Raw genomic sequence first — 24817 nt, 5'->3', positions numbered from 1 at the left:
GTGTGTGTGTGTGTCTGTGTGTGTGTGAGTGTGTGTGTGTGTGTGTGCCTGTGTGTGTGTCTGTGTGTCTGTGCCTGTGTGTGTGTGTGTGTGTGTCTGTGCCTGTCTGTGCCTGTGTGTGTGTGTGTGTGTGTCTGTGCCTGTGTGTGTGTGTCTGTGTGTCTGTGCCTGTGTGTGTGTGTGTGTGTGTGTCTGTGCCTGTGTGTGTGTCTGTGCCTGTGTGTGTGTCTGTGCGTGTGTGTGTGTCTGTGTGTGTGTGTGTGTGTGTGTGTCTGTGCCTGTGTGTGTGCGTGTGTGTGTGTGTCTGTGCCTGTGTGTGTGTGTGTGTGTGTGTCTGTGCCTGTGTGTGTGTGTGTGTCTGTGTGTCTGTGCCTGTGTGTGCCTGTGTGTGTGTGTGTGTGTGTGCCTGTGTGTGTGTGTGTGTGTGTGTGTGTGTGTGTGCGTGCGTGTGTGTGTGTGTGCGTGTGTGTGTGTGTGTGTGTGTGCGTGAGAGCGTTAAATTCACTCGATCTTTTAGTGTTTGTGTGGGTTTCTTCAAGTGCTCTGGTTTCCTACTATACTGCTGAGACTTGCAGCTGTTCAGTAGAATTAATGACTTTGAGTGACCCTTGTGAGAGCCCTGTGATGGACTGGTGTCCTCTTTACAGGGTATTCTGCTTTACTCCATATATGCACATGCACTACTCACAAACATACTACTGCATAGTGATGCATTTGAATGAGTTGGGAGTTTTCATTGTATAAACAGGCAGCTTTGCAATAGATTCTATGGTTCTTCTGTTTTGTGGATCCTGGTCTGTGTTTATACAGTCACCCCTTCACATCTGCTTAGGTTAGGGGGCAGAAGATCACTGCAAATGTGAAAATTCGTGAATAATACTTGGGCCCATTATTAAAAAATGTAAAATTAGCCCCAGTGAAGAGTTTAAAAGTTGCTGCAAGCTCTAAGAATAATCCCATTTAATTGTTCTTAGCCAACTCGTGAATAACTAAAACCGTGAATGTCAAATTCGTGAATCTGGAGTGGCGACTGTATATAAATAACTGATGGGCGTGGTGGTGCAGTGTTGTCGTACTGTAGCAGTGCATATCCTGGCCTCCTTCTTAAACTCATGTCACCAGCCAGCTTTGTCAACACAGCAATCAGCTTCCAAACTTTAGATGCAACATAACCCTAAAAGAAGTTTTTTTTTGTTGCTGATTTCCATACAAATGTTAAAATAAAAAGTTCCGCACCTCCTAGAAGATGCACGACTCCCTCTGAACAGCTCCGTCAGGCTACTGTCCTCCCCGCCGCCAAACGTGCTCATTTACTCCCCTTGTTTTCAAACCAAGGTGGCATTCAGGCTGAGAAGGGAAGCTGTCTTCATCTTCAAAAACAGCCTCATAGAAACTGGGCAAGGGGTTGAGGCATTCTTTGGCAAGCAGAGAGCATTAAAGGGTAAGTAATCTGTTCTGTCTGGCACATTACCCCTGAATGAGGCCTCTGGGAGTCTGGGAGCTCATGTAGGATGCACTCTGGCCCCGGGACACAAAGAGCCGACACGGTCAGTCACTCTCACACTTGAACGACCCGCTCCTTCCCCACCTTTCATTTCATGTGTTTTTGGACAAATGAGCGCACTCAGTTCACAAAGAGCCCTTGAACCTCCTGACTCGCGCTTTGGGCCAGTAAAAGAGAGCAGACTTAGGAGCGTCGCATCGCGTCTGGGCGGTGCAAGCGTGGAGGATATGTTACCTTTGTGTCTTATGCAAGTAGGAAAGAATATGCTATTTTTACTTAAACATCGCTTTGAGACCCCACAGTGCTGTGAAATGCGGGATGGTGGCTCAGTGTTCGGTCAGCGCCGCTGTTTTCCCCATGTGCTTCTGCTTGGTAATGAAGACAGCATGATCTTGCTTCCAGCCAATGTTTTTAATGAACTTCTGTGGGGTCCCTTTTATTTCCTTTATTATTGATGTGGCTGCCTTGTCAAACTTCTTCCAGGTTAACATACAAGAATTATTAAGCGACTGAAGCTGCATTTTTGTCCTGTCATTAAGCACAGAAATGCCAATTTAACGGTGACAAGAGCAAGTGATGAGTGAAGCTCTTTCACTCCCTGCTGTTGTTCTTGTAATTTTAATTATAAATCTAGCTTAAGCTAACAGGAAACACATCCATCCATGCTAAACTTGCCTAATGCCTTTTCAAACAGCTCCACAATGTGTACAGAAGGGTTCCACACTCTTCATTTTCAGCTTTTTACTTTGAATCACCCACTTAATGTGTTTTTAGCAGGTGGCTTGGTCCCTTTTTTACTGCCGTGTCAGACCAAAACAGAGTATCACCCCTGTCACTAACCCCTACAGTTCCTGTTCCTCTCAGGGTAAACAGGCAGAATGACGGTCCACTTCATCTACATGCCCTCTGTGTTTACTGTTCTACTATGGTGCATTGAGGTCCCTTGATGGATAGGATGTGTGTGCCAGAGGCTTGGTTTAGAGCTTTGGAAATAAAATCGGCATCTTCTCAACCAAAAAGCTGTTCTTGCAAAAGAAGAGGAAATTTATGAAGAAGTCAAGGCACGTATATGACTGGTACCCCATCTATGGTGTACCCAAACCTTGTGCCTTTGCTGCCTGGGATAGACTCCAGGGATCTCCCACAACCTTGACCCAGAAAAGTGGATACAAAGGATGGATGGATAGACAGTGTCCATAAATTACATACACAATAATGAACTTGTCTTTACTTTTTTCCTGTATGAGGATTCTGCTGTGTGTTGTGTAATTAGCAGATGTAATTTTTGTAAAATAACACCTCCTTAATGACAGATAACTCCAGCACGACCTGCTCTGGGACCTGCCAACTGCGGTGTTTGACAAAAGTGTCCCTGTAATTTGTAACAGTCGCTATAGTTTCTTCACCTACAGAGGCTACTTACATACACACATGCTATATACGTTTTCCCATCTACGGCTCATGCATGTTTTATGTCTGGTGATTGTCTCTGTGCTCTAAAGGAGAACATGAGCAATGGTTTTCAAGGTACAGTGGCTACTCATGAACATCGCTGTGTTCTGTGCAGACTAACTGGGGTTTAAATCATAAGGATGGGATTAAATGCCCTGTAATTAAAGTAAGTAGGGCCCTCACTTAAATAATGTCCAGCTTTGTTGTCATCCCTTTCAAGGAAATCTTATTCCGTTGCTTTCAGACCCAGATGTTTTTGAGGTCTAAACACAGAGCTTTAGGGATATTTGAAAAAGATAATTTAATTTGTGAGAGGTCTGTGTTTTTGAGGTCTTCTTTAAGTCAGAGATCTGGTTTTCCGATTCCAGCTGGAGGATGTTCCGGTCTCCATGACAATGAGTATCATACTCACATTATTCTTCATCCTTAAGTAAGAGTGTGTTATGTAAAGGAATATTCTGGAAGTGCTGTTAGAATCATTATAATAGCTGCACAGTTGTTTTCAAATGGTTCTGTGCCATAGTGCATCTTTTTTTTATTTCTTAGTGAGATCTCCATCATCTCGGTTGGAGATTCTCATGTCTAATGCCATGATCTTATATGATGACAGACGTTAGCTCTATCATAAGAACATAAGAACATAAGAACTATACAAACGAGAGGAGGCCATTCGGCCCATCGAGCTCGCTTGGGGAGAACTTAACTAATAGCTCAGAGTTGTTAAAATCTTATCTAGCTCTGATTTAAAGGAACCCAAGGATTCAGCTTGCACTACGTTATCAGGAAGACTATTCCATACTCTGACTACACGCTGTGTAAAGAAGTGCTTCCTTAAATCCAGTTTGAAATGTTCTCCCGCTAATTTCCACCTATGGCCACGAGTTCTTGTATTTGAACTAATGCTGAAGTAACTATTCGGTTGAACAGCATCCAAACCTGTTAGAATCTTATAGACCTGGATCATGTCCCCCCTCAGTCTCCTTTGCTTGAGGCTGAACAGATTTAGCTCAAATAACCTTTCCTCGTATGACATTCCTCTAAGACCAGGAATCATTCTTGTGGCCCTACGCTGCACCTTTTCTAAGGCCGCTATGTCCTTTTTAAGATATGGTGACCAAACCTGTACACAATATTCTAGGTGAGGTCTCACCAAGGAATTGTATAATCTTAGCATTACCTCCCTTGACTTAAACTCCACACACCTGGAGATGTACCCCAACATCCTATTGGCCTTTTTTATTGCTTCCCCACACTGGCGAGAATGAGACATGGAAGCATCAACATACACACCAAGGTCTTTCTCATAATCAGCTACCTTTATTTCAGTAGGTCCCATAAAATACCTGTACTTTATATTTCTGCTCCCTACATGGAGTACCTTACATTTGTCTATGTTAAATTTCATCTGCCAGGTGTCAGCCCAGTCACTAATTAAATTAAGATCCCGCTGTAGCTGCTGAGCCGCTAGTTCAGTATCTGCTACACCACCCACCTTGGTGTCATCTGCAAATTTCACCAGTTTACTGTATATATTGGTGTCTATATCATTTATGTAAATTAGGAACAAAAGTGGTCCTAAAATTGAACCCTGCGGTACCCCACTATGAACGCAGGCCCACTGTGACATCGAGCCTCTTATAACTACTCGCTGCTTCCTATCCGTTAACCAGTTATCAATCCAAGTCGCTACAGTTCCTAAAATACCTGTCGCTTTGAGTTTAAGTGAGAGCCTCTTGTGGGGAACAACATCAAAAGCCTTTTGGAAATCTAAATAGATGACATCATAGGCCTTCTTATCATCAACTTCCTGAGTAGCTTCCTCAAAAAACTCCAACAGATTTGTTAAACAGGATCTACCTCTCCTAAATCCATGCTGGCTATCCCTCAAAATGTTATTTGAGTCCAGGTAATCTACCATTTTCTCTTTGATTATAGCCTCCATAACTTTACCAGTTATACAAGTTAGACTGATTGGCCTATAGTTTGACAAATTACTTCTATCCCCTTTTTTGAAAATGGGCGTTATGTTGGCATGCTTCCAATCAGAAGGTACCACACCTTCAGATAAGGATTTTTGAAACAGTAATGTTAAGGGTCGGCAAATAATATCCCTCATCTCTTTTAACACTATAGGTAAGATGCCATCAGGGCCCTGTGATTTATTTATTTTGAGCTTAGCTAGGCTTTGCAAAACATCAGCTTCAGTTATATATATATTAGTTATAGACGATGTTGAATTAGTAATAAGAACTGGTAAGTTACTAGTGTCCTCGACAGTGAATACCCGTGCAAAACTATCATTGAACTCATTTACTATGTTATATCAGGCTCTGGATTGATTCAGGTTTTGTGGAAACCGTCATGTTGTAGTAGCTGGCAATAAAGGTGCTGGAAGCTGATTTAAATTAGGAAATTAGGGATCTATACCCGAGTTGTGGGTCATGGGTTTGAATCCAGTGCACATATGGGCCCCACCTGCTCTGGGGGCACTGGATGCCCTTTGATGCCAAACATTCCTCACTTGTATCTCGGTTTAGACAAAGATGCCTGCAAAAAATGTAAATATGTAAATATAAATAAAAATGTATATAAATGTTTGGCTTATTATGCAGCATTTTAGCAGTTTTCACAGTTGGCTGGAAGATGACAGATTTAAGCATGTTATAATTGCAGGAGAGTGAGTGCTCATTGTGTGTATTCGTGTGAGATACCCTGCCATGGACTTTGACTGATTTGTTCAAATACACTTGGCTTGGTGATTTCTGAATAACTTTTAATGTATATATATTGATGTACCTACGTGTCTTTTAATTGTATCATGGTCACATTTGATGGAAAACAACTGAAGCTGAAATAATATGATTGAAATTATATTTTTCCCTTTTTTCATGAAAGTTTCACAAAAACTAAAGAGACAGCGACTAACGTGGCCTCTTGTCAGATTGTCCCTTATGAGTTTACTGCAGGGTCCCATGGGGACGAGCCGCAGTGGTCTGTACACAGAGCCTGGCCGTGTCGTTATGTAACATATGATTTAATGTTTACAAGTGACTGCCAAAAGTCTTGGGACGTCCACAGCCCTGATCAGCAGAAGTGGATAGGGGATGGATGGATGGAAAGTGCCCATAAATTATATACCTGATAATTAACTTATATTCTTATTTTCTTGTATGAGAATTCTACTGTGTGTGTTGTAATTAGCAGATGTCATTTTTTGTAAGACGTTACCTCCTTAATGACAGTGGGACCTTCCCACGAAAGGGAACCACTTGACTGTCACTTTGTGATAGTAAAGAAATGTCCCTGCACATGGGACAACACGAGCGAGGGCAGGAGGGCGATGGCATCTGCTGAAAGTCATCAGTCATGTGATCTAACTCCATTCACCCCACTGTGGTGCTTTCTGGTTTGTGATTGATGTTCACTTAACGTCTGTCCCGTGGCCTTGTCACATATGTCACGGAGGAATTTTACTTGACGGTCCTGAACAAATTGTATGTTATAAAAGAGGTATGAATATGAGACGTTTGTTTGTCTCTGTCGATTTTGTCATTTGTGTCTGTTGAAAGTGGCGACATCAAAATCAAAGGATTAAGAATATAATAAAATGTCTCTTGGATTTTATAAATATGATTAGCCTTTATTTCAATATATTATCCATGAATGCTTGGTTAAATAAGCATGTTTTTGCCACATTTGGAAGCATTGCCAGATGCCCATTTTAAATCCTGCAGCATGTTTCAAAAGTCTCTGTAAGGTAATCAGGAGCCTGTTTTTTTGTTAAGAGTCTTAGAGTCCCATAAGTCTTTTTTATGGATAATTATCCATCCATCCATCCATTTTCTCCCGCTTATCCGAGGTCTGGTCGCGGGGGCAGCAGTCTCAGCAGGGAAACCCAGACTTCCCTCTCCCCGGCCACTTCCTCCAGCTCCTCTGGGGGAATCCCGAGGCGTTCCCAGGCCAGCCGAGAGACATAGTCCCTCCAGCGTGTCCTGGGTCTTCCCCGGGGCCTCCTCCCAGTGGGACATGCCCGGAACACCTCACCAGGGAGGCGCCCAGGAGGCATCCTAATCAGATGCCCGAGCCACCTCATCTGGCTCCTCTCAATGCGGAGGAGCAGCGGCTCTACTCTGAGTCCCTCCCGAATGACCGAGCTCCTCACCCTATCTCTAAGGGAGAGCCCAGCCACCCTGCGGAGGAAACTCATTTCGGCCGCTTGCACTCGCGATCTCGTTCTTTCGGTCACTACCCACAGCTCGTGACCATAGGTGAGGGTAGGAACGTAGATCGACTGGTAAATCGAGAGCTTCGCCTTTTGGCTCAGCTCCTTCTTCACCATGACAGACCGATGCAGCGCCCGCATCACTGCGGACGCCGCACCGATCCGCCTGTCGACCTCCCGCTCCATCGTCCCCCCACTCGTGAACAAGACCCCGAGATACTTAAACTCCTCCACTTGGGGAAGGATCCCATCCCCGACCCGGAGAGAGCATTCTACCCTTTTCCGGCTGAGGACCATGGTCTCGGATTTGGAGGTGCTGATTCTCATCCCAGCCGCTTCACACTCGGCTGCGAACTGTCCCAGCGAGAGCCGAAGGTCACGGTCTGATGAGGCCAACAGGACCACATCATCTGCAAAAAGCAGAGACCTAATCCTGAGGTCACCAAACCGGACACCCTCAACGCCCTGGCTGCGCCTAGAAATTCTGTCCATAAAAGTTATGAACAGAATCGGTGACAAAGGACAGCCCTGACGGAGTCCAACCCTCACCGGAAACAAGTCCGACTTATTGCCGCTCATATTTATGGTACAAATTTAAATGACACACATATAAGAGAAGCCCAGTGCTGGAATTTGCATTTGCAGAAAATGTGAAAAAAAAGCAATAAAATAAAACACAAAAATGACATGGTGGGCAATTTATAATATGATTAATGTATCACACACTTGACACAATAAAAGTTGCAATGGAATGAGCGTAGATCTCTTGAAGGTAAAAGTACAGATTATGGGGCTGGAAAAAATCCAGGATCATTAACTCCATGAAGAATGGCTCATTTGCTCAATATAATATGGTAAAAATAGTTTAAACCTGATTTGTATTTTTATATGCATTGATGATCATGGGATACATTCTGGTAGGAACAGTCTTCCTAAGATTCCCCTGCTAAAGTTAAAATTGTCATTTTCTAAAGAGATCACAGATCGTTGTATAGTTTCCACAAAACTATGGTAAAGATAGCTAACATAGTCTCATTTACCTGGCACATGGATGCCTTCTCAAATCCTCCCCTCTCTCCGATTCCTGCTGTCCAGGGCTGACACAGCATTGTAGGCAGGTGTCGGTATTAGCATGAGTGTAAACTAGATGACAAGCTGCCACAGACTGCTCTAATATTATTCACTCAGCACACAATGTTTTCTTCTTCAAAGTATCACCAAAAAAAAAAAAAAAAAAAAAGAGGACGAGCAGAGGCAAGAACCAGACAGTGCCACTGTCGCACGCTAGGAAATTAGGTGTCTGTCTGCTTCTGTGTTTGTGTTGGAGTAAACCTGAGATTGTCATCATGATTTACGCAAGTCAGTGCTCACAGTTGCTGTTTTGCACTCTGTAAATGTGATGAGAAAAGGAGACGATAATTAAAGGTGCAAATGGAAGGAAAGATGTACGGAATTTGAATCTGCTCGATGAAAACTGTGAGCTAAAAATGACAAGCCTGTGCTTTGTGGGAGTAGGGTGTGTTTACGCTTGTTGCTGTATTAGCAATATGTCCGCCTTGGTTTGTGCTTCTTTGAAGTTTTATCCGTTGTCTTTAATTAATGGAGGTGGTGTTATTCATTGTGAGGTTTAACTTGACATGGGCTGTAATTTTTATAGCTCTCATTAATAGTATTGTTTTCACAACTTGGATACAATTTACATAGACACTTGCCATTTTATTTAATGGTTCTTCTAAATCTACAAACTCATCTTCATGTAGTAACCAGAAGCCTCTGTCCATCCATCCATCCATCCATCCATCCATCCGTCCATCCGTCCATCCATCCATTCTCCAACCTCATATCTTGCAAAGGGTTGCCGATTTGATCAGTAAAGCATTATTAGCCTCAGTGGAATCTGTTTTTTGTTATTAGCTATAAATACATCCAGACTAAACAGGATTTCCCAAAAGGAGTCACACATCAGGAACCACTAAGCACCTCTTGACAAACTTTACAGTTTTGACCATCACACTCACCTTTTTCTGTGCACTGAATCAGGCAGATATAGGGTTAGTAAATCTTTAGTTAAATGGGAACTTATGTCCCTTGTCACTATTATTGATATTTTTATTGATGCCATAGTGTTGTTCATGAATTAAACCTTCTGAAATCACTATTCACTGTGGCCCCAGTAAATTTACATTTATATGTACCTACAAAATTAATTTAAGGAGAAAACTGTAAAGTAGCCTGGCAGCATTACAGAGATCTAAACTAAATAAGAGTTTTATGACTCTTTGGAAATGATTTTTGGACATTCGTTTACAGAACAGCCAAAAATGAGTGAACCCTGGCGGAACCAGCTAAAGACAGGAAACTGAGCAGAGCTGATATAAAGCATCGTTGTAGACCTACATTACTTATCTGGTGAATATTGTTCTATGTATGCCGTAAACTTCATTCACTACCATCACCAAGTTTGGCAGAACAGTCACTGTTTTTCAAAATACAAACTCATGGAAAATACCGTAACGCCAATTTGGTCTATATATTTTCATTTTTGGAAAGAAAGATGTACAGTTGCCCCTCCAGATTCGCAAATCTTTCGGTTATTCATGAACATTTTAAGATTTTGGATGACAGATAAGACAAAAATGTACAAAAAATACTGAAAATGATTTGGACATAAAATCATGTAATATGTACATATTCCAAACAAATATTTGCAAATTGTGATTTTTTAAAATCATATTTATGCCTAGGTAACAAAATTAATCAGCTTCCCCATGAGATACTAACTGAATGTTTTGGTGGCACGACCTAAACTCTCACGGTGTTCACAACCAGGAAGGGATGTTATAGGTCTCTATGAAAATCTAAGCTCAAAATAATGGACCCAAGTATTATTTGTGAATTTTCACATTTGCTGAGATCTTCTGTTCCTACCCCTCGCAGATGTGAAGGTGACTGTATGAGTTATTTACACCATATTTTTGTGAATAATCAATTATCATGGTTCCCAAGGAGCTTGACCCCATTTGAAACATAAAGCTCTGGAAAAAATTAGGAGACCCAAAGCACAATTTTTTGTTTTACTGATTTCTCAATTTATGGGTATACACCTGTTTAAAATATATATTTTTTGCAAACTCCAGCCTGGTTCTTCTCTGTTTCCCATTAATGAAGGGCTTCTTCCCTGCTTTATGGGACTTCCGTCCTGCTTCTGGGAGCCTGATACAAACTATCCTAGCAGTGCACCTCACACCTGCACTTAATGCTTCCCATTCCTTTTGAAGGTCACTTCAAAAGGTCACCTTCAATTCATGAAAAACTGTTGGATAAGTCATTTCTGCCATTAGAATGTCGCTTCCGCCCTTTATCTGGCTGGTTTGTGCTTATTGCCAGTGTCTCTTGTTTCAGATTGTTCTTGTGTACTGTTGTGTACTGAGCCTTGAAGCATCTCAACGTAGCCTTCTGCCAGCAGAACCAGGATTAAATCAGGATTTATAAAGGCAGATTGAAAAATTTATATAGATAGTCTCTTAATCATTAGAAGAAAAGATAAGTATCAGGAGATTCATTGGTGACATAGAATGATTAATAATAAACTATATACAACTTTTAACAGGCCCACCTGTGTTAGTAATTATTACTATTGCCATTTTTGAGTTAAGACCAACCGAACTATTTAAAAGACTTTTTTCATTGTAAGAATTTCAAGATAATTTAACTCAGGTTTGATGCTTGTTACACACATGCCAACTTCCCCTGAATCTGTTGAAATCAGATTTATTTTATGTTAAAGACTTTGTTTCCTTTGGGTGTCTTCATGGTCCCTGTTTTTCTTGTTCTTGTTCGTCGTATTAATTTTCAAGCTAATTTTGCAGTAGACACTCATTATCATGTGCAAACATCTAAGCTTTTTTTTTTAAATAAACTCCATTACATTTAAACATATTTTAGGCACAGAAGAGTAAAAATGCTGGTTATAATTTATGAAGAAATGCTTTCTAGAAGGGGTGCAGAGGTGCGGTTTAAATCACAGAGCTGTTCCCAGTCTCCTCCTCATCCATGACATCTCGAGGAATGCACCTCCAAATTGGAAATGGACGTCAGGCAGAAACTTTCTGGAAGGACGTCCTGTTGATTCGGAAGTAGACAGATCACGGATGCTCTTTGTCAGCTCGACACGCCGTGAATGACCGAGCCTTTCCGCGCACGGGGTGTCAGCGCAGAGTAGCTCACTTCCACCCGGCATCTCACACAAAAAAGCCCCCTGAGTTTTGTCAGACGTCTAGCACATTGTGCATGTCATTGTCAGCTGTGACACGCTTGCACCCTTGTGACTCACAGTGGTGCTGGGAACACGCAGCACGACTCTGCAGCCACCCTGGGAGAGGTCAGCGTGGGGGGGGGGTCGCATGCTGTGACTGTGTAACTTCAGCATCATTTAGGGCAGCATGAGTGAGACGCACTGCACTCCACTGAACCTGAATCATAAGTAATTGCCACTCATTGTTACAGTCAGTTTCTTTAAGACTAACACAATAAAATCTGCAGTTACAGTGCCATTTCCTCTACTTTCACTTATTCATAACACATTCTTGTTTTCGATATTCAGACAAATTTAGTATAATACAAAAGACAACCTGAGTAAAATGAATACGCAGCTTTTAAATGATCATGTGGTTTATTGAAAGAAAAAAACAGCTCCAACACCTATATCATGGATGTGACAAAGCAGTCGCCCTCCCTTAGTCACTCAATCGACTAATGAACCAAATCTAAATGATAATGGGTTAAATTACTAGACACACCCAGAAGACTTGGAAAAGTAAGTTATTGAAGTATCACTTGGGAAAGGGTTAGAAGGCAATTTCTTAAAACTGGGACTCCAGCAAACCACAGTGAGAACTATTATCTTCAAAAGGGGGAAACAGTGGTAAATATGCCAAGAGTGCTTGGAGGACTCATCTGGGAAGTCACAGAAGAATCCAGATGGACATCTATGGAACTGCAGAACTCTCTCACCACAGTTCATGATTCCACCATGAGAAAGTGACTGAGCAGAAATGGTGTCCATGGGAATGTTGCAAGGAGAACACCACTGCTAAGCAAGAGGAATCTAAAGACTCGGCTAACATGCCAAAAGATGAAGTCCGAAGCGGAACATGGACATGGGTCCCTTTACATCTAGCATAAAGCTAACACAGCTTTCTACAGTGAGAACATCACGCCCACAGTCAGACATGGCGGCGGTAGTGTGAGGGTGTGGAGATGTTTTGCTGCTTGAGGGCCTGTGTGACATAACTGAGGGACACATGAAGGACATACTGAAGGAGAATGTCCTGTCATCAGTCTATGATCTAAAGCTCAGCTGGCTTATGCAGCAGGATAATCCAAAGCATGAGAGAAAGTCCACCTCTGAATGGCTGAATAAGAGGAAACATAAGGTTATGGAGTAGTCTAGTGTCACGCCCAGACAGGTGACCACGCCCACCTAGGCGGGGCATAGCCTGCCCTGTCTATCCCGCCTGCCCTGCCTACCCTGCCTGTCCCGCCTGTCCTGCCTACCCTGCCTGCCCTGCCTTCCCTGCCTGTCCCGCCTGTCCTGCCCGCCCCACCTGCCCTGCCCGTCCCGCCTGCCCTGCCTTCCCTGCCTGTCTCGCCTGCCCTGCCTGTCCCGCCTGCCCTGCTTGTCCCGCCTGCCCTGTCTACCCCATCCGCCCTTCCCGGATCCCTCATCTCCCCGGCTCCTTCCTGTTCCTGCCTCTCATCCTTCCCGTTCCCCTGTCTGGTGTGCCAACGTAGGACTGACTACCCCGGCTTCCGACCCTCTTGGACCGTCCCCGACTACGTCTTTGCCTCGTGTTTTGGTTTTGGTTGGTTTTGGATTTCTAAATAAATCCAAGGACTTGCGCAAACTGGGTCCTGTCTCCTGTCTCCTGTCTCCGCCCGAAGTCTGACACCTAGTCAAAGTCCTGACCATATTCAGATGTGGTGGAATACAGAACTAATGCAGCCCTATGATTGACATAACTCTGTACCAATAAAAAAGGGAGGGGGGGACACTTCATGGTTCTGGCACTGCAAGGACACCCATATGTGTGCCATCATAATATACAGAAATAAATGGTTGATAAGTTTCAAACTGCACGTCAAGCGAATACGGACTGTAGTATGGCGTTACCCAGCAGTCTAATTGCATCCAGTACATAACTTATCTCCCTTTGTCGCCACACCCACACTTCCCCACAGAACTCTTATCCATTCTGCCTCTATTGTTCTCGTTGATCACATGCGTTGCCGTGTTATCGCAGTATGTTATAGAGAGAGAGGGGTAAGGAACGTGCACCATTGCCGCACCCATCACATGACAAACTACCTCAGGGGTGAGAACCTGAGTGCAGCCATGTGGCAGGTGATACCTCAGCACCACACCAATCCGAATGGACCAGTGTGAGTTTTTTTTTCCAATAGCTGGAGTGCCAATCCTGCCACCAACCCCCAAGTTTTTCCCTGTAAGTTGGAGGAGCTCCTTATAGGGCTGGATAACGTCATACTCAGGACAAAGCAATTGCAGTTTAAGGTCATAAAAAATATGTTTTTCTTTGCTTTGTCATCCCTTGTTACATCATATTTTTTTATTGCTCTATTGTCTCTTGAGAATTATGTTAAAACCTCAGAATCCCTTTCATTACAAAGGAGTACAGTACTGTATAATAATGTACCTTTGCAGTTTGACAAGGACTCCAACTGTTGAAATCCTAACTGATCCTTTGCAGAATTATTCTGTGTTCTCTCTTGTCAATTTATTCAATGTATCAAATGGTGGATCAGTTGGCCTCTCTATAAACTGCTGTCATAAAGGTTATTGATGTCCCGCCAGCAATGTAACCCGTGAAACCCACTAAATTAGCATATTTACTTCCTAATGCTTATGCCAACCCCCTCGGTATTTTACATGTGGTTTGGACTGTAGTGAAAATGATCTCCACTCCGAGGCTGAGTGTTTTGTAGCACATGTAGCTGAAAGTGTCTGCTTAGGTGCGTCAATCAAAAGACTTTCTGCGTGAAAATGAAAGTAACTGCCGCAATAAACAGCCGTAGCATGTGAGACCTTTCAGTTGATATTTTAAAGGTTGAAGCTATGTTGGTTTGAATCATATTTTAACTTTGTTCCTATCAAACTAAAAGCATGTATATTTAGTCAATAGACCTTATATATTGCTTGGTCTTCCTATCTAAATGGGGACCATCCATTCATTTCTATGGGAAAAACCCTAATCCCAATCACGACACCCTTAACCTCTACCCATCCCTAACCTTAACCATAAGTAACCAGCCCAAATACAAGACTTCTGGCATTTTTACTTTTTTGATTGTTTTATAAAACTGAGGTTATCCAAATGGGGACCTCAAAAGATGTCCCCAAAAGTAGGGAAATTTCAGGTTTTATTACACTTTGGGGACAATTTGGTCCTCAAATGTGATCTATGCAAACCCATTCACACAGACACACAAACACACACACAGACACACACACATACACATATACTGTATATACACTAACACAATATAAATATTCTATATACATCTCTTTGAAAATGATTGTAAGATGAATGGATGGGTATTAACCTTTTAATGTTATAAGTTCCTATGACTGGAGGAGATAAAAAAAAATTAAAGATGTTCATGAGAAGGAAAAAATCAGAAGCCTTGAGTTTTAATCACAGCTCCCGGGGGGGGGGGGGGGGTTAATGTGTGGACGTACATCTGTGAGCCTCAAACCGCGTTCAGATGGACTCTTTGATTTATAGGAAATGCCATGTGCAGAAATGAGGTCTGCAGCCAGCCAGCGGGTCACCTGTCAGTGCTGGGGTGGTGAGTGGGGGGAGGGGGGGCAGGTAGGGGAGGAGGGGGCATTGGGGGGGGGGCACTGACGTAGGTAGCTGGCCTCAGAAAGTAAGAAGGGACCCAGAGGAGGTCCTCATGCAGCGGGCTGCTGGAAGTGAGGGCGGGCAGCCTGCCAACACACCCATTCGAGTCATCGGGACCAGATGTTAGCTGTCAGGGATCTCGCTGCCCTTAATAAATTGGGCTACTGTAAATCTGTAACCGGGCCAAGTGAGCTCAGCGAAGCCTCTTACCTCCCTGGTTGTAAATGTCTGGGGGTCAATGTCGGCCCAGCGGTTACGGCCCCACAATTGACCGTGTTCAGCCTAGCAAAAGGAGCCCGGGGCCCCCCCCGGCCCAGTGGCGGCTCCTCCGGCGGCCCCCGGCAACGCCCCCGCGGGACCTGCTGTCCCGTGAGCTGTCACTGTGCTTGGCAACCCACTTGGCGGCGACTCCTGGTCCCTCACAGGACAGTGACACTGAGACACAGGAGCAGACATAGACTCTGCATATAAATTGACTGCATGCGGTTTTCATTTTCCTCCCTTTCTTGATGTGGCAAAAGCATGATTAGGTCATCATTCTGGACTTGTTTGTGACATGGGATTTACTAATTCATTGCAATAACAGTTTATTTAGCTAGTGTGCAAAGAATCTGAGATCAGATTCATCAAAGTTTTTTGTATTTCATTTATGAACCTGAAACACATTCTCATAGCTCATATCAATTTGGAAAAAAAAACAGCAAAAAAGAAAAGTTAATTAACCTTCTAGTTGTTCAGAACTTGTATCTTTGACAAACTTTTGAGGGCCAACATGTTTGAAACATATTTGTTGTATACATACATATATACTGTATATCATCACAGTCTATTTCAGCTGCAGGGATGCTGGTCTGACGCAGTGTTTCTTTATGCCCTCCAAACACCAGCCTCTTGGGGTGACAGTGGCCTCCCATTGGTCAGCTGTCTTTAGGAAAAATGTCTAAATCACTTTGGAAGTGAAAGATGCCCTTTGGGATACCCTCCGAAAGCCTAGGACGGTAAATCTAGACCAATTGCTGTAACAGTTTCGTTCTTGTAATTAAATTTCTGTAAGCATTACTCTCTCTTTATAAGACTTTATAATGGCACCCATAAAGACACTATATTACTGCATATCTACTTACTTGTCCTGCATATCCAAAGTAAACTGTATCGCAGTGCTGGCCATTTATTTTCCAGCTTCCCATCTCACAGAGAGGCGTTTCGCTTTGATCTGTATAGATATTCCACAGAGTAGGATTTATGCATGCAGCAAACTGTCTTTTTAAATCAATACATACCATATTATCCACATTCCTCCTGTTAACTGGAAATTGTTGTCCTGTCAGCTGCAGTCCTACTCCCTTTCAGAATCTGTAAAAGAATCTGTATTTTTCTGTTATGATATTAATATCATTGCTGTTCAAAATGTATTAATCTCCCATCAAACAGTCGCCTTAACCTACATTTTAAAATAGGTGTTGAGGTGTTGTGGCTTCGGTCAGTGCCCAGAGATTGGGATACAGGCTCGAGTCTCATCGCTGGATTCCCTGTGGGGGAAATCCCGACAGTACGCCTCAGAGGGATCTGTGGCTTTTCCTCATGTCACCCCCTGTCAGAATGGCTGCCTGGAATAGATTTCTCTGACAGAACTACCACAGACGCACCATGTTTTGGTAAACTCACATCATGCATCCAACAGAAAATTTGAGTGTATGCTGTGAAATGAAATTAACGCACTAGTTTTGATAAAGGTAACATGAGTTTCCCATAAGCCCATTCTGCTGTTGACACTTCTGCATTCTCAGTTACATCTATTATTTGTGTTATAAAGAGAGCAAGAGTAGAGTCTAGATAATGGCTAAATGTCACTGGGGAACTTCCCAGCCAGTAGAGCGTCTCTTTGGGGGTCGGTATGTGGCTCAGAATGCTGTATGTGTGTTCAGAAGGTTGGTGGTTTGAATCCCAGTGTCGGCAGAGTGATGTCAGCGAGTCTTCCATGTGGCACCTTAGGAGAGAGTTTGATATTGGGGGGGGGGGGATGGGACACAATTTAATAATTTAGATAGAAAGATCTATGTATTAGGGGGGATGAATGAATCCAGATTAAGTCCCTGGGGGGGTATATATATCCCATCACCCCCCTTATCCAATCTAGGTGCTGGACCCTGCACTCTTAAACAAAATGCAACTTTAAAAGCATCTGCTAAATAAAATGTCCCTGTAGGAAACTTCATATTTTAAAATACCCACTGATCTTCAAGAAAGGGGTTATGTGTGTGAAGAACAACAGGGGCGACTGTATTGGTGTGAGCTCTGTATGTGAAGTAATGAAGCTGTGCAGCCAGACAGACACAGATACTGCTGTGAATGTGAAGGCTAGCAGATCTCTGGCAGGGAAGCTGCTTCACGGCTCTCTTCAATCTTTTCAGCACATTATCCAGCCACTACTGCTCCCAATGCATATTTCACAGGTAATCAGACTTTTGGAAAAAGCCTCCACCCTTGTCCTTCCTGCAGTGAACTGGCTGATAAATGTGTAGCTTAATTATTGAGCACCTGAATTATGTTGTTAACCTTTTTAACGGCACCATTGAGTTGTGCAGAAGGAATTGCATGCATGTTGGACAGAGCGAAAAGTCTGTCTTCATAGCTAAGCTCTTATTATTGAATACTGGTAATGAGGGAGCTAATTGCAATGGCAAATGAGGCCAAGCATTATAGAGTTAAAAGTAACATCTGGAATACCAGATTCTTTAGTCTGTAGGACAAGATGGGTGCTTTCAAAGGTAATGTTTAGAGTGTCCGGCAGTGTAAGTATAATTGGTGGAAAATAACATCTGCGACAGCCGACAAAGACCTTCCAGAATAAATGTCTAAGAAAAGTCTCAGGGGTATTTTGACTCGACAAAGACTCCACATCAGAGGAGGGCACTGGCTGTAAGCGAGAGAGTGGGGCCGCCTGACTCGACCTGAGGAGCCGCTGAGGAGGAAAGTCTAGGGCGAGATGAAAGGACCAGCCAGCCCTAGAGGGATATGGACAGGAAAGGCAGAAAAGCAGAAGCTGGAAGGGTCTCTCTTGGCTGCCCTGCGCACATCACATCACGCTATACAGAGGACTGATGCAGTGAGACAGTATGTGATGCAGTGAGACAGTGTGTCATCGTTCCAGGGCTCTCGCAGAATCGCAGGGCTGCCTTTTATGTAGCGTATTTAAAAAAAAAACTTTACATTCAGTATTTTATTCAAAGTCCTTTTTGGAGGAAAAAACATGAAATACTATTAATTTTAGATGTCACAAACTAGGTGGACCTTGAGTTCTGGTTTAAAGTTTTGAGTTTAAAAGGAAAACACAGTAATGTGACAGGCAGTTATATTTCAGGGGGATGTGTTTTCATCCCTCGTTTATGCCTGTTTTGATAAGAGCAGAGTATCAGGAATAGCTGCAAACTCCCTATCCATATGTATCTGCAGTGTTGATTATGTAGGTCAAGGCCTTGATCTCAAACTCAGTGCCATACAAATGCTCACAGGGCTTTTCCACCATGGCCCACTTCAGAGCTAAGAATTCCACCTTATGTGCTGGACATACGAGCATAAGAACACAAGAAATTTACAAACAAGAGGAGGCCATTCGGCCCATCAAGCTCGTTTGGGGAGAACATAACAATTAGCTCAGAGTTGTTAAGATCTAATCTAGCTCTGATTTAAAGAAACCCAAGGTTTTTGCTTGCGCTACACAAGCAGGAAGACTATTCCATACTAACTAACTACACGCTGTGTAAAGAAGTGCTTCCTCAAATTGTTTTAAAAATGTTCTCCCGCTAATTTCCACTTATGGCCACGAGTTCTAGTATTTAAACTAATATTGAAGTAGCCATTTGGCTGAATAGCATCCAGACCCGTTAGAATCTTATATACCTGGATCATGTCCCCCCCCTGGACAATTGCACCCTAAAAGGGGGAATCCCCTGCTTATGAAGGAAACTGCATAGAGAACCTCTGGGTCCTCTAGGTAGAAAACCCAAATTATGACTGTCGGGGCAGGAGCTGCCTCAGCTCCAAGTCTGGTTTCACACACTGAATCAACCATCAATTGAATTTTTTCAAGAGTTGTCCTGTACAGTGACAATGCAGATTTCTGTTCTCCCTCCATTGACAGCAAAATATGACCTCATTCTTGATGGCTACAGGGGAACCTGGCTTCTATGTCAGAGGCAGGCTGTCCTCCACAACAACTGAATGCCTGTGTGTGACTTCAGGAACTGACTGACTTCACATCTCTAAACCAACCAGCCTGTTTGTCATGAGCAGGACGATCCGACGATAATAAAATTTTACACCTGTTCTTCAGGTTCGCTGTTTCTTACTTCTTATGTTCAACTCGATCTTGCCAATATCCTCCCTGGAAAAGCAAACCTTTTAACAGCAATTGATGAATTAGATGGTGAAGCCAGTATGCATAGCTTGACAGCTCCTCTCCCCCTTCCTAGAATGTTCCACGGAATTGGTGAAGTAGGTTCAAAGCAGCCAACAGGTGGAGGTGGACAGTTCAGGTCCAGAAAGTAAAATCCAGACCAAGATTCTGTTTCAACCAGCCAGTTTAGTATAAAGAGTCCCAGTCACAGAGAACTCAACTGGTTGGTTGAAACAAAATCTTGATCTGGATTTTTACTTTCTGGACCTGAACTCTGGCACCCCTGGCGGCCAGGTAGTCAGACAGACTAGCAGAAGGATCAGAGTCTCTCAGAAACCAGACCGTATAAGCAAATATTCTCATGCTATCATTAGTACTATAATTCTTTTGTGTATTACTGGGCAGATCCACTTTTAATACAGTTGCCCAATAACATCTGACTTCATGTTTCAACTTAAAAGACATTTTAAGAGATTTTGAAAAGATGAGAGCAAATCTTTATATAGGTCTATCATGTGTGGTATGAAATACACTCCCAGTCAAAAGTTCTTGCACACCTCGGGTTTTTGGCTCTTTCCCATTTATTTAATAAATTGCAGATTTTTTACCCTTGTTTAGCACTGGAAAGTTGAGTTGAGCAAATGTTAAGTGAGTAACATGCAAACGTAGAACATCACAGTGTGTGCAAACACTATTGATTGGAAGTGTATATCCTATTGAGCTGCCAGATCAGGAAATGTTCTCTTCAAGCTACACAGTGCAGTAGTACTGTTAGCCAAAGGCAGTATCCCTGCATATCCAGTGGGAGCTTCCTTTAGATTTAAGACGAATGGCAATTCAAGGTACAACAAGATTTCCTGGTAGTAACAAAGCTATGAATTAAAGTGTAATTCTGAAATTATTGTCTCATCAGTGTATGTTTCTGGAACATGAGGTGTTTGGGACATATTCGTGAGTGAGACATTTCCAAGTTAGAGTCACATGTCAAAGTCTTCCCCTTATTTTTACATCTCCACCTCTCTCTCTCTCTCTCTCTCCCCCTTTCCCTTTGCTGACTGACCTTACCTAGCAGCTAACACTAAGAAGTTAGACAAGCCCCCTCTCTCTCTCTCTCTCTCTCTCCCTTTGCTGCATACTTTTCATGGACATAATTGGCTTCCTCAGCTGAACGGGTCCAGGTACTGGATTCAGATGACCCAGACTGAGTGACCTAGCAGTCATCCACAAAGCCATCTGGCAGCATCCTGTGGGGTTCACATGTTCCAATGATAAATGAGGCCATTAAGCAACATAAACGTGCTTAAACGTTAATCCCAAAGAAACTCCTCGCTTGGCTTTTTGCGGAATTTTTCAGTGTAAAAGAAATGAAGGAAAATCAAACTCTGGAGAACAATGTGCTGGATTGTTATATATAATTGATGCTGCAAATGTAAGAAGTAAAAATATCACACAGTAATATGTGCGGTAGCACGTTTTGATTTCTAGATGTGCTTTTGTCATCTGCATTCGTAGCCAGAAAACGTGGAGAGCCAGAGGAGCTCCGAGCACAGGGAGCCTCTGTAGCTGCTTCTGACGGCTGCCAGTGCAGGTCCAGAATCCTCCAGCAGGGGGCCCCTCATGGCAAGGCAGTGTTCAAGACTGGCCAGACACTCTTTTGGTCAACTAATAGCCATCCATAGCTGGCATTGCCTAATATAATTTGTATGCTGATAATACGTAAAGTTTCACAATGATCATGTTCAGTATTTCACTCATTGTCTCAAGTTTAGACAATATTAAATTCTTTCTATTTAAAATAGAGATCTTACTGCTGTTCTGGAAATGTAAAATGTAAAATCTTCCAAACATCATAAATGATTACTATATTGGTATACTATTCGTCATCATACCTTATATATGATGATGATGGCATTTTTTTCACTTTTGGTCTGTAAAGGGATGGATTTGGAAAACTGACTTTTATAACTGAATCAGAATCAGTAAAATCAACCTAAGTGAGTGTCAACATACCCAGCTCACCTCTGTTCATGATTCACGTCGATCGCCTGCCCACTGTGTAATTTAGCTTTAGATGCATTAAGATTTTAGTAGGTTTGTTCACAGAAACTAGACATTGCTCAGACAATTAGAAAATCGAAAATCGCTTAGGCTGCTGCATGCTGAAATGGCGGCAGGTGACAGTGTGCCCTGCCTCCAATGCTCTCCTTTTTTTGTCAGCAAAAGGGTGCATGTATGTTGCCCGCTGCCTGATAGCTGTTGCTGCTGTCTGGCCTCCGATCTCCATGTCCACGCGCATCTGCTACTTCTTCTCCCGCCAATGGACTGTGGCTGAGTGTGAGGAACAGCTTCCACTTGCATAAGTAGCATCAGGAATGCTCCAGTCTTCTCCTGCAATCAGAAGCATGTTTCATTGCAGAAAGGTGGCATTTGCACTGCACAGGGACGCAGTTGTTGTGCAACCACATGTTTTCAGGGCTACACAGGATGCGACAGGCTGTGTGTTCAACATTTATTATTTACTTTCTGGTAGCTATACTAATGTACTGTAATTTCATTAGTTTAATTAAACATGTTTCCACCATTAATACAGTCATAGATCATATTTACTAAGTAAATATATGGCCATTATTTGTAAATTTATAACGTTTAACTTTTTGTTTAAATTCTCGATGTATTTTATAATGTTATTGATGAAGTATCTTCTTATAATTCTGTTAAACAAACCACAATACAAAAAGGGATTTAAAGTCATTCTATGTTTATAGCAAATTTATGGAAACTAAACACTGATCTTATTTTGAAAATAGCTTGGTTGTTTTAATTGGTTTAATTGTCTTAAGTACACAAACCTATTCTGAAACAATTTTCCCTTGACCATTAACCCATCTGTGGTGAAACAGATGTTTTCCTGCTGTTCTTGCCGTAACAACTTGCCAAAAACTGTAAAACAGATGAGCTGCTGAACATTAAACTGACATACAATAATTACTTTTCTGTATTGTGCTGTCATTAATGGCGCCCAGAGAGGAGTGTTTGCATTAAGTATCCCGTTCTTATTGCTAAAAGTTTATATATTTTTCTCAGTTATTTGGCTGCAGTATCGAAGCTCTGCTTGTTGTGTAGGACGTCATTCTCATCCCCTTAAACTTCACATAGTCTCAGGCACACTGGGAGTTACTGCAGACGAAAATTGACCAAACACCTTGGTCTTCTCTGTCACAAAGCATGTAAAATGCCAACAGGGAAAATTGTTCTTTGTGTTTCCTTCTCTTTTTAGATAAAGAGATACTTAGAACTGGAGCCTCTTGCGAGGGGGAAAAGGTGGATTCTTCGGGGCAGCTCATTGGACAATATGGAGGCTGTGAAGGAGAGTTTCAATCAGCTGATTGACCTGCTGGAGGAGATGAAGATGGAGCCTAGGAGGATATGAAAGGACTTTCAGGAGAAATCAAACTAAAACGCACCTGGAAATGGACTGGGGGGGAATCTGTTGCCTTTGAAGAGACTTTTTAAAGTCCCACCTAATCACAGGTTTAAATAAAACCAACAAGCCAGCCATCAACTGTAGATGGAAATGATCAGATATCCTCGTCAGATATGCTCATACTTTCCTGAATTTTCCTGAAAACACACAATTTTAAAATATATTTACCTCATATGTGTATTTGTCAACTGTATTGCTTACACACCATGTTATGTAAGTAATACAGTTTGTCATTGACATACAGTATTGAATTTACTTACATATTGAAATTACATTGGGTAATTGGAATGCAGGTTTTTCCTAAATGATTTGTAATGAATGATTTAATTGTTTATAAATAGATGACAGTTCTCCAGACATATTGTTTTTTCCCTTAAATATCTGGCCATTTACGATTTCCTCAACTAGAAGTGCATAGCTTTAGGGTGAGTAATGCACAGTGGTTAGTTAGTGTTTTCACAAACTTTATGTCATGTGTATAACATATGCATGGACACCCCTGCCCTTTGTGTTGGCTACTCCAGCTCACCTCCGAAATGAAGGGATGATTTTACTGCTGCACAGAAACTAGGGTTTTAACATTTTGTAAGGAAAAGACTGTCGGGTATCTTAGTAGCTAGAAAATCAATCCAAAGTCATGCTTAATAGCTGTGGAAACTGTCAGGAATGCTGTGATTCCGATGAGAAGACCCTCCCATTGCTGTAAATGCTCTTTTCCTAAATGGAGAAAATAGAATAGAATGAACAAAGGTCTAAGGACCCAATCTTCGAAATAGCCCATCTGCTATGACACACAGTGTATATTAATACAAGCACACATCACGAGTAGATGCACCTTTTCTCTCCATAATGGTGTTTTTAGAGTGAAAATGTTTCATTTGCAGCTCCTTTGTTGTTGCTGCTGTCGTTTTTAAATCTGAAAGAGCCCCGTATTTGCAACTGTCAGAAGGGTTTCACTTTGGACGCAACACAAACACTTTCAATCAACAGCCATGACAGCTGTTACTGACAAGCCCCAGTGTGGCACTCTAATCCCCTTGAGTCTGCGCCCTTCATCCTGTAGCCTTGCTACCTTCTCCTCTCTCTACCTCTGGGTCCCACATTTCAGTTGCTATAGCTGCCTGTAAGACCTACTTTAAAAATCCCTTTTGAGTTCTCTTGGCGTACTTTACAAAGTTTGCGATAATTACAATACGACTTTTTGACAAAGCCATTTTAACAACCTTTTTGAAAGTGATTTGTAAAACAGTATCTATATGATTTTTATATGTATACTTATTGGAAACATTATATTTGTATTCAAAAAGTTAACCATGTATATATGTTTGCATGTTAACGAGTGGCAAACTGTTTTGTATGTATGTGGGATGTATTGATAGCTCTCCACTGTCTGACAGTGGCTACGGTCAGTAAATAAAGAGCTATTTACTTCACTTTTCACAGTTAATCATTGTTTATTGTATTCTTCACCTAGGGAATCGTCTTCACAAATTACTTTCAGACTATGTAAATATTTGGCAATTCAGATTGAGCTCCCACTCAAGCATACGAGATCATTCTCCTACCCAGGACTTACTTCTTTGAATTACAGGCTACAGTTTCAACAGCTCAAAGAAAAACCAGTGGCAGCCAGGTAATAAAATAATTCCAACCTTACTCTTCACCTAGTATAGCTCTGATGCTGTGTAGCAATATAATCCAGAGGCTTCATCTACAAAATAAATTACAGAACAAATTGTATTTTCTGTAGAATTTATTATTCAAACAAGGATGCATTATATTCACAAGTCAAAATTAACAAATAACCTCTAAAAGTTATTTTGGAAAACTGTGTATA

The 24817-nt window shown here is 42.2% G+C and overlaps 1 protein-coding gene across 2 annotated transcripts in view; it reads left to right on the top strand.

The window, feature by feature from the left end:
- Positions 1-24413, top strand: part of LOC111857476 (ADP-ribosylation factor-like protein 15) — an 81484-nt gene extending 57071 nt beyond the window's left edge. The window contains exon 5 of one of the 2 annotated variants that reach the window (XM_023838386.2): positions 22774-24413. In XM_023838386.2, the coding sequence (XP_023694154.1) occupies positions 22774-22926 (153 nt within the window). In that variant the 3' untranslated portion in view covers positions 22927-24413. Of the gene's footprint in view, positions 1-21008; positions 22079-22773 lie in introns of those variants that run through there. The other variant, XM_072703897.1, reaches the window with a different exon arrangement.
- Positions 24414-24817: the final 404 nt, after the last annotated feature.

This window comes from Paramormyrops kingsleyae, chromosome 2 (genome assembly GCF_048594095.1).
Source record: "Paramormyrops kingsleyae isolate MSU_618 chromosome 2, PKINGS_0.4, whole genome shotgun sequence".
Classification (NCBI taxonomy): domain Eukaryota; kingdom Metazoa; phylum Chordata; class Actinopteri; order Osteoglossiformes; family Mormyridae; genus Paramormyrops; species Paramormyrops kingsleyae.
The sequence above is the reverse complement of the archived record's forward strand: the minus strand, read 5'-3'. Positions and strand labels throughout refer to the sequence as shown.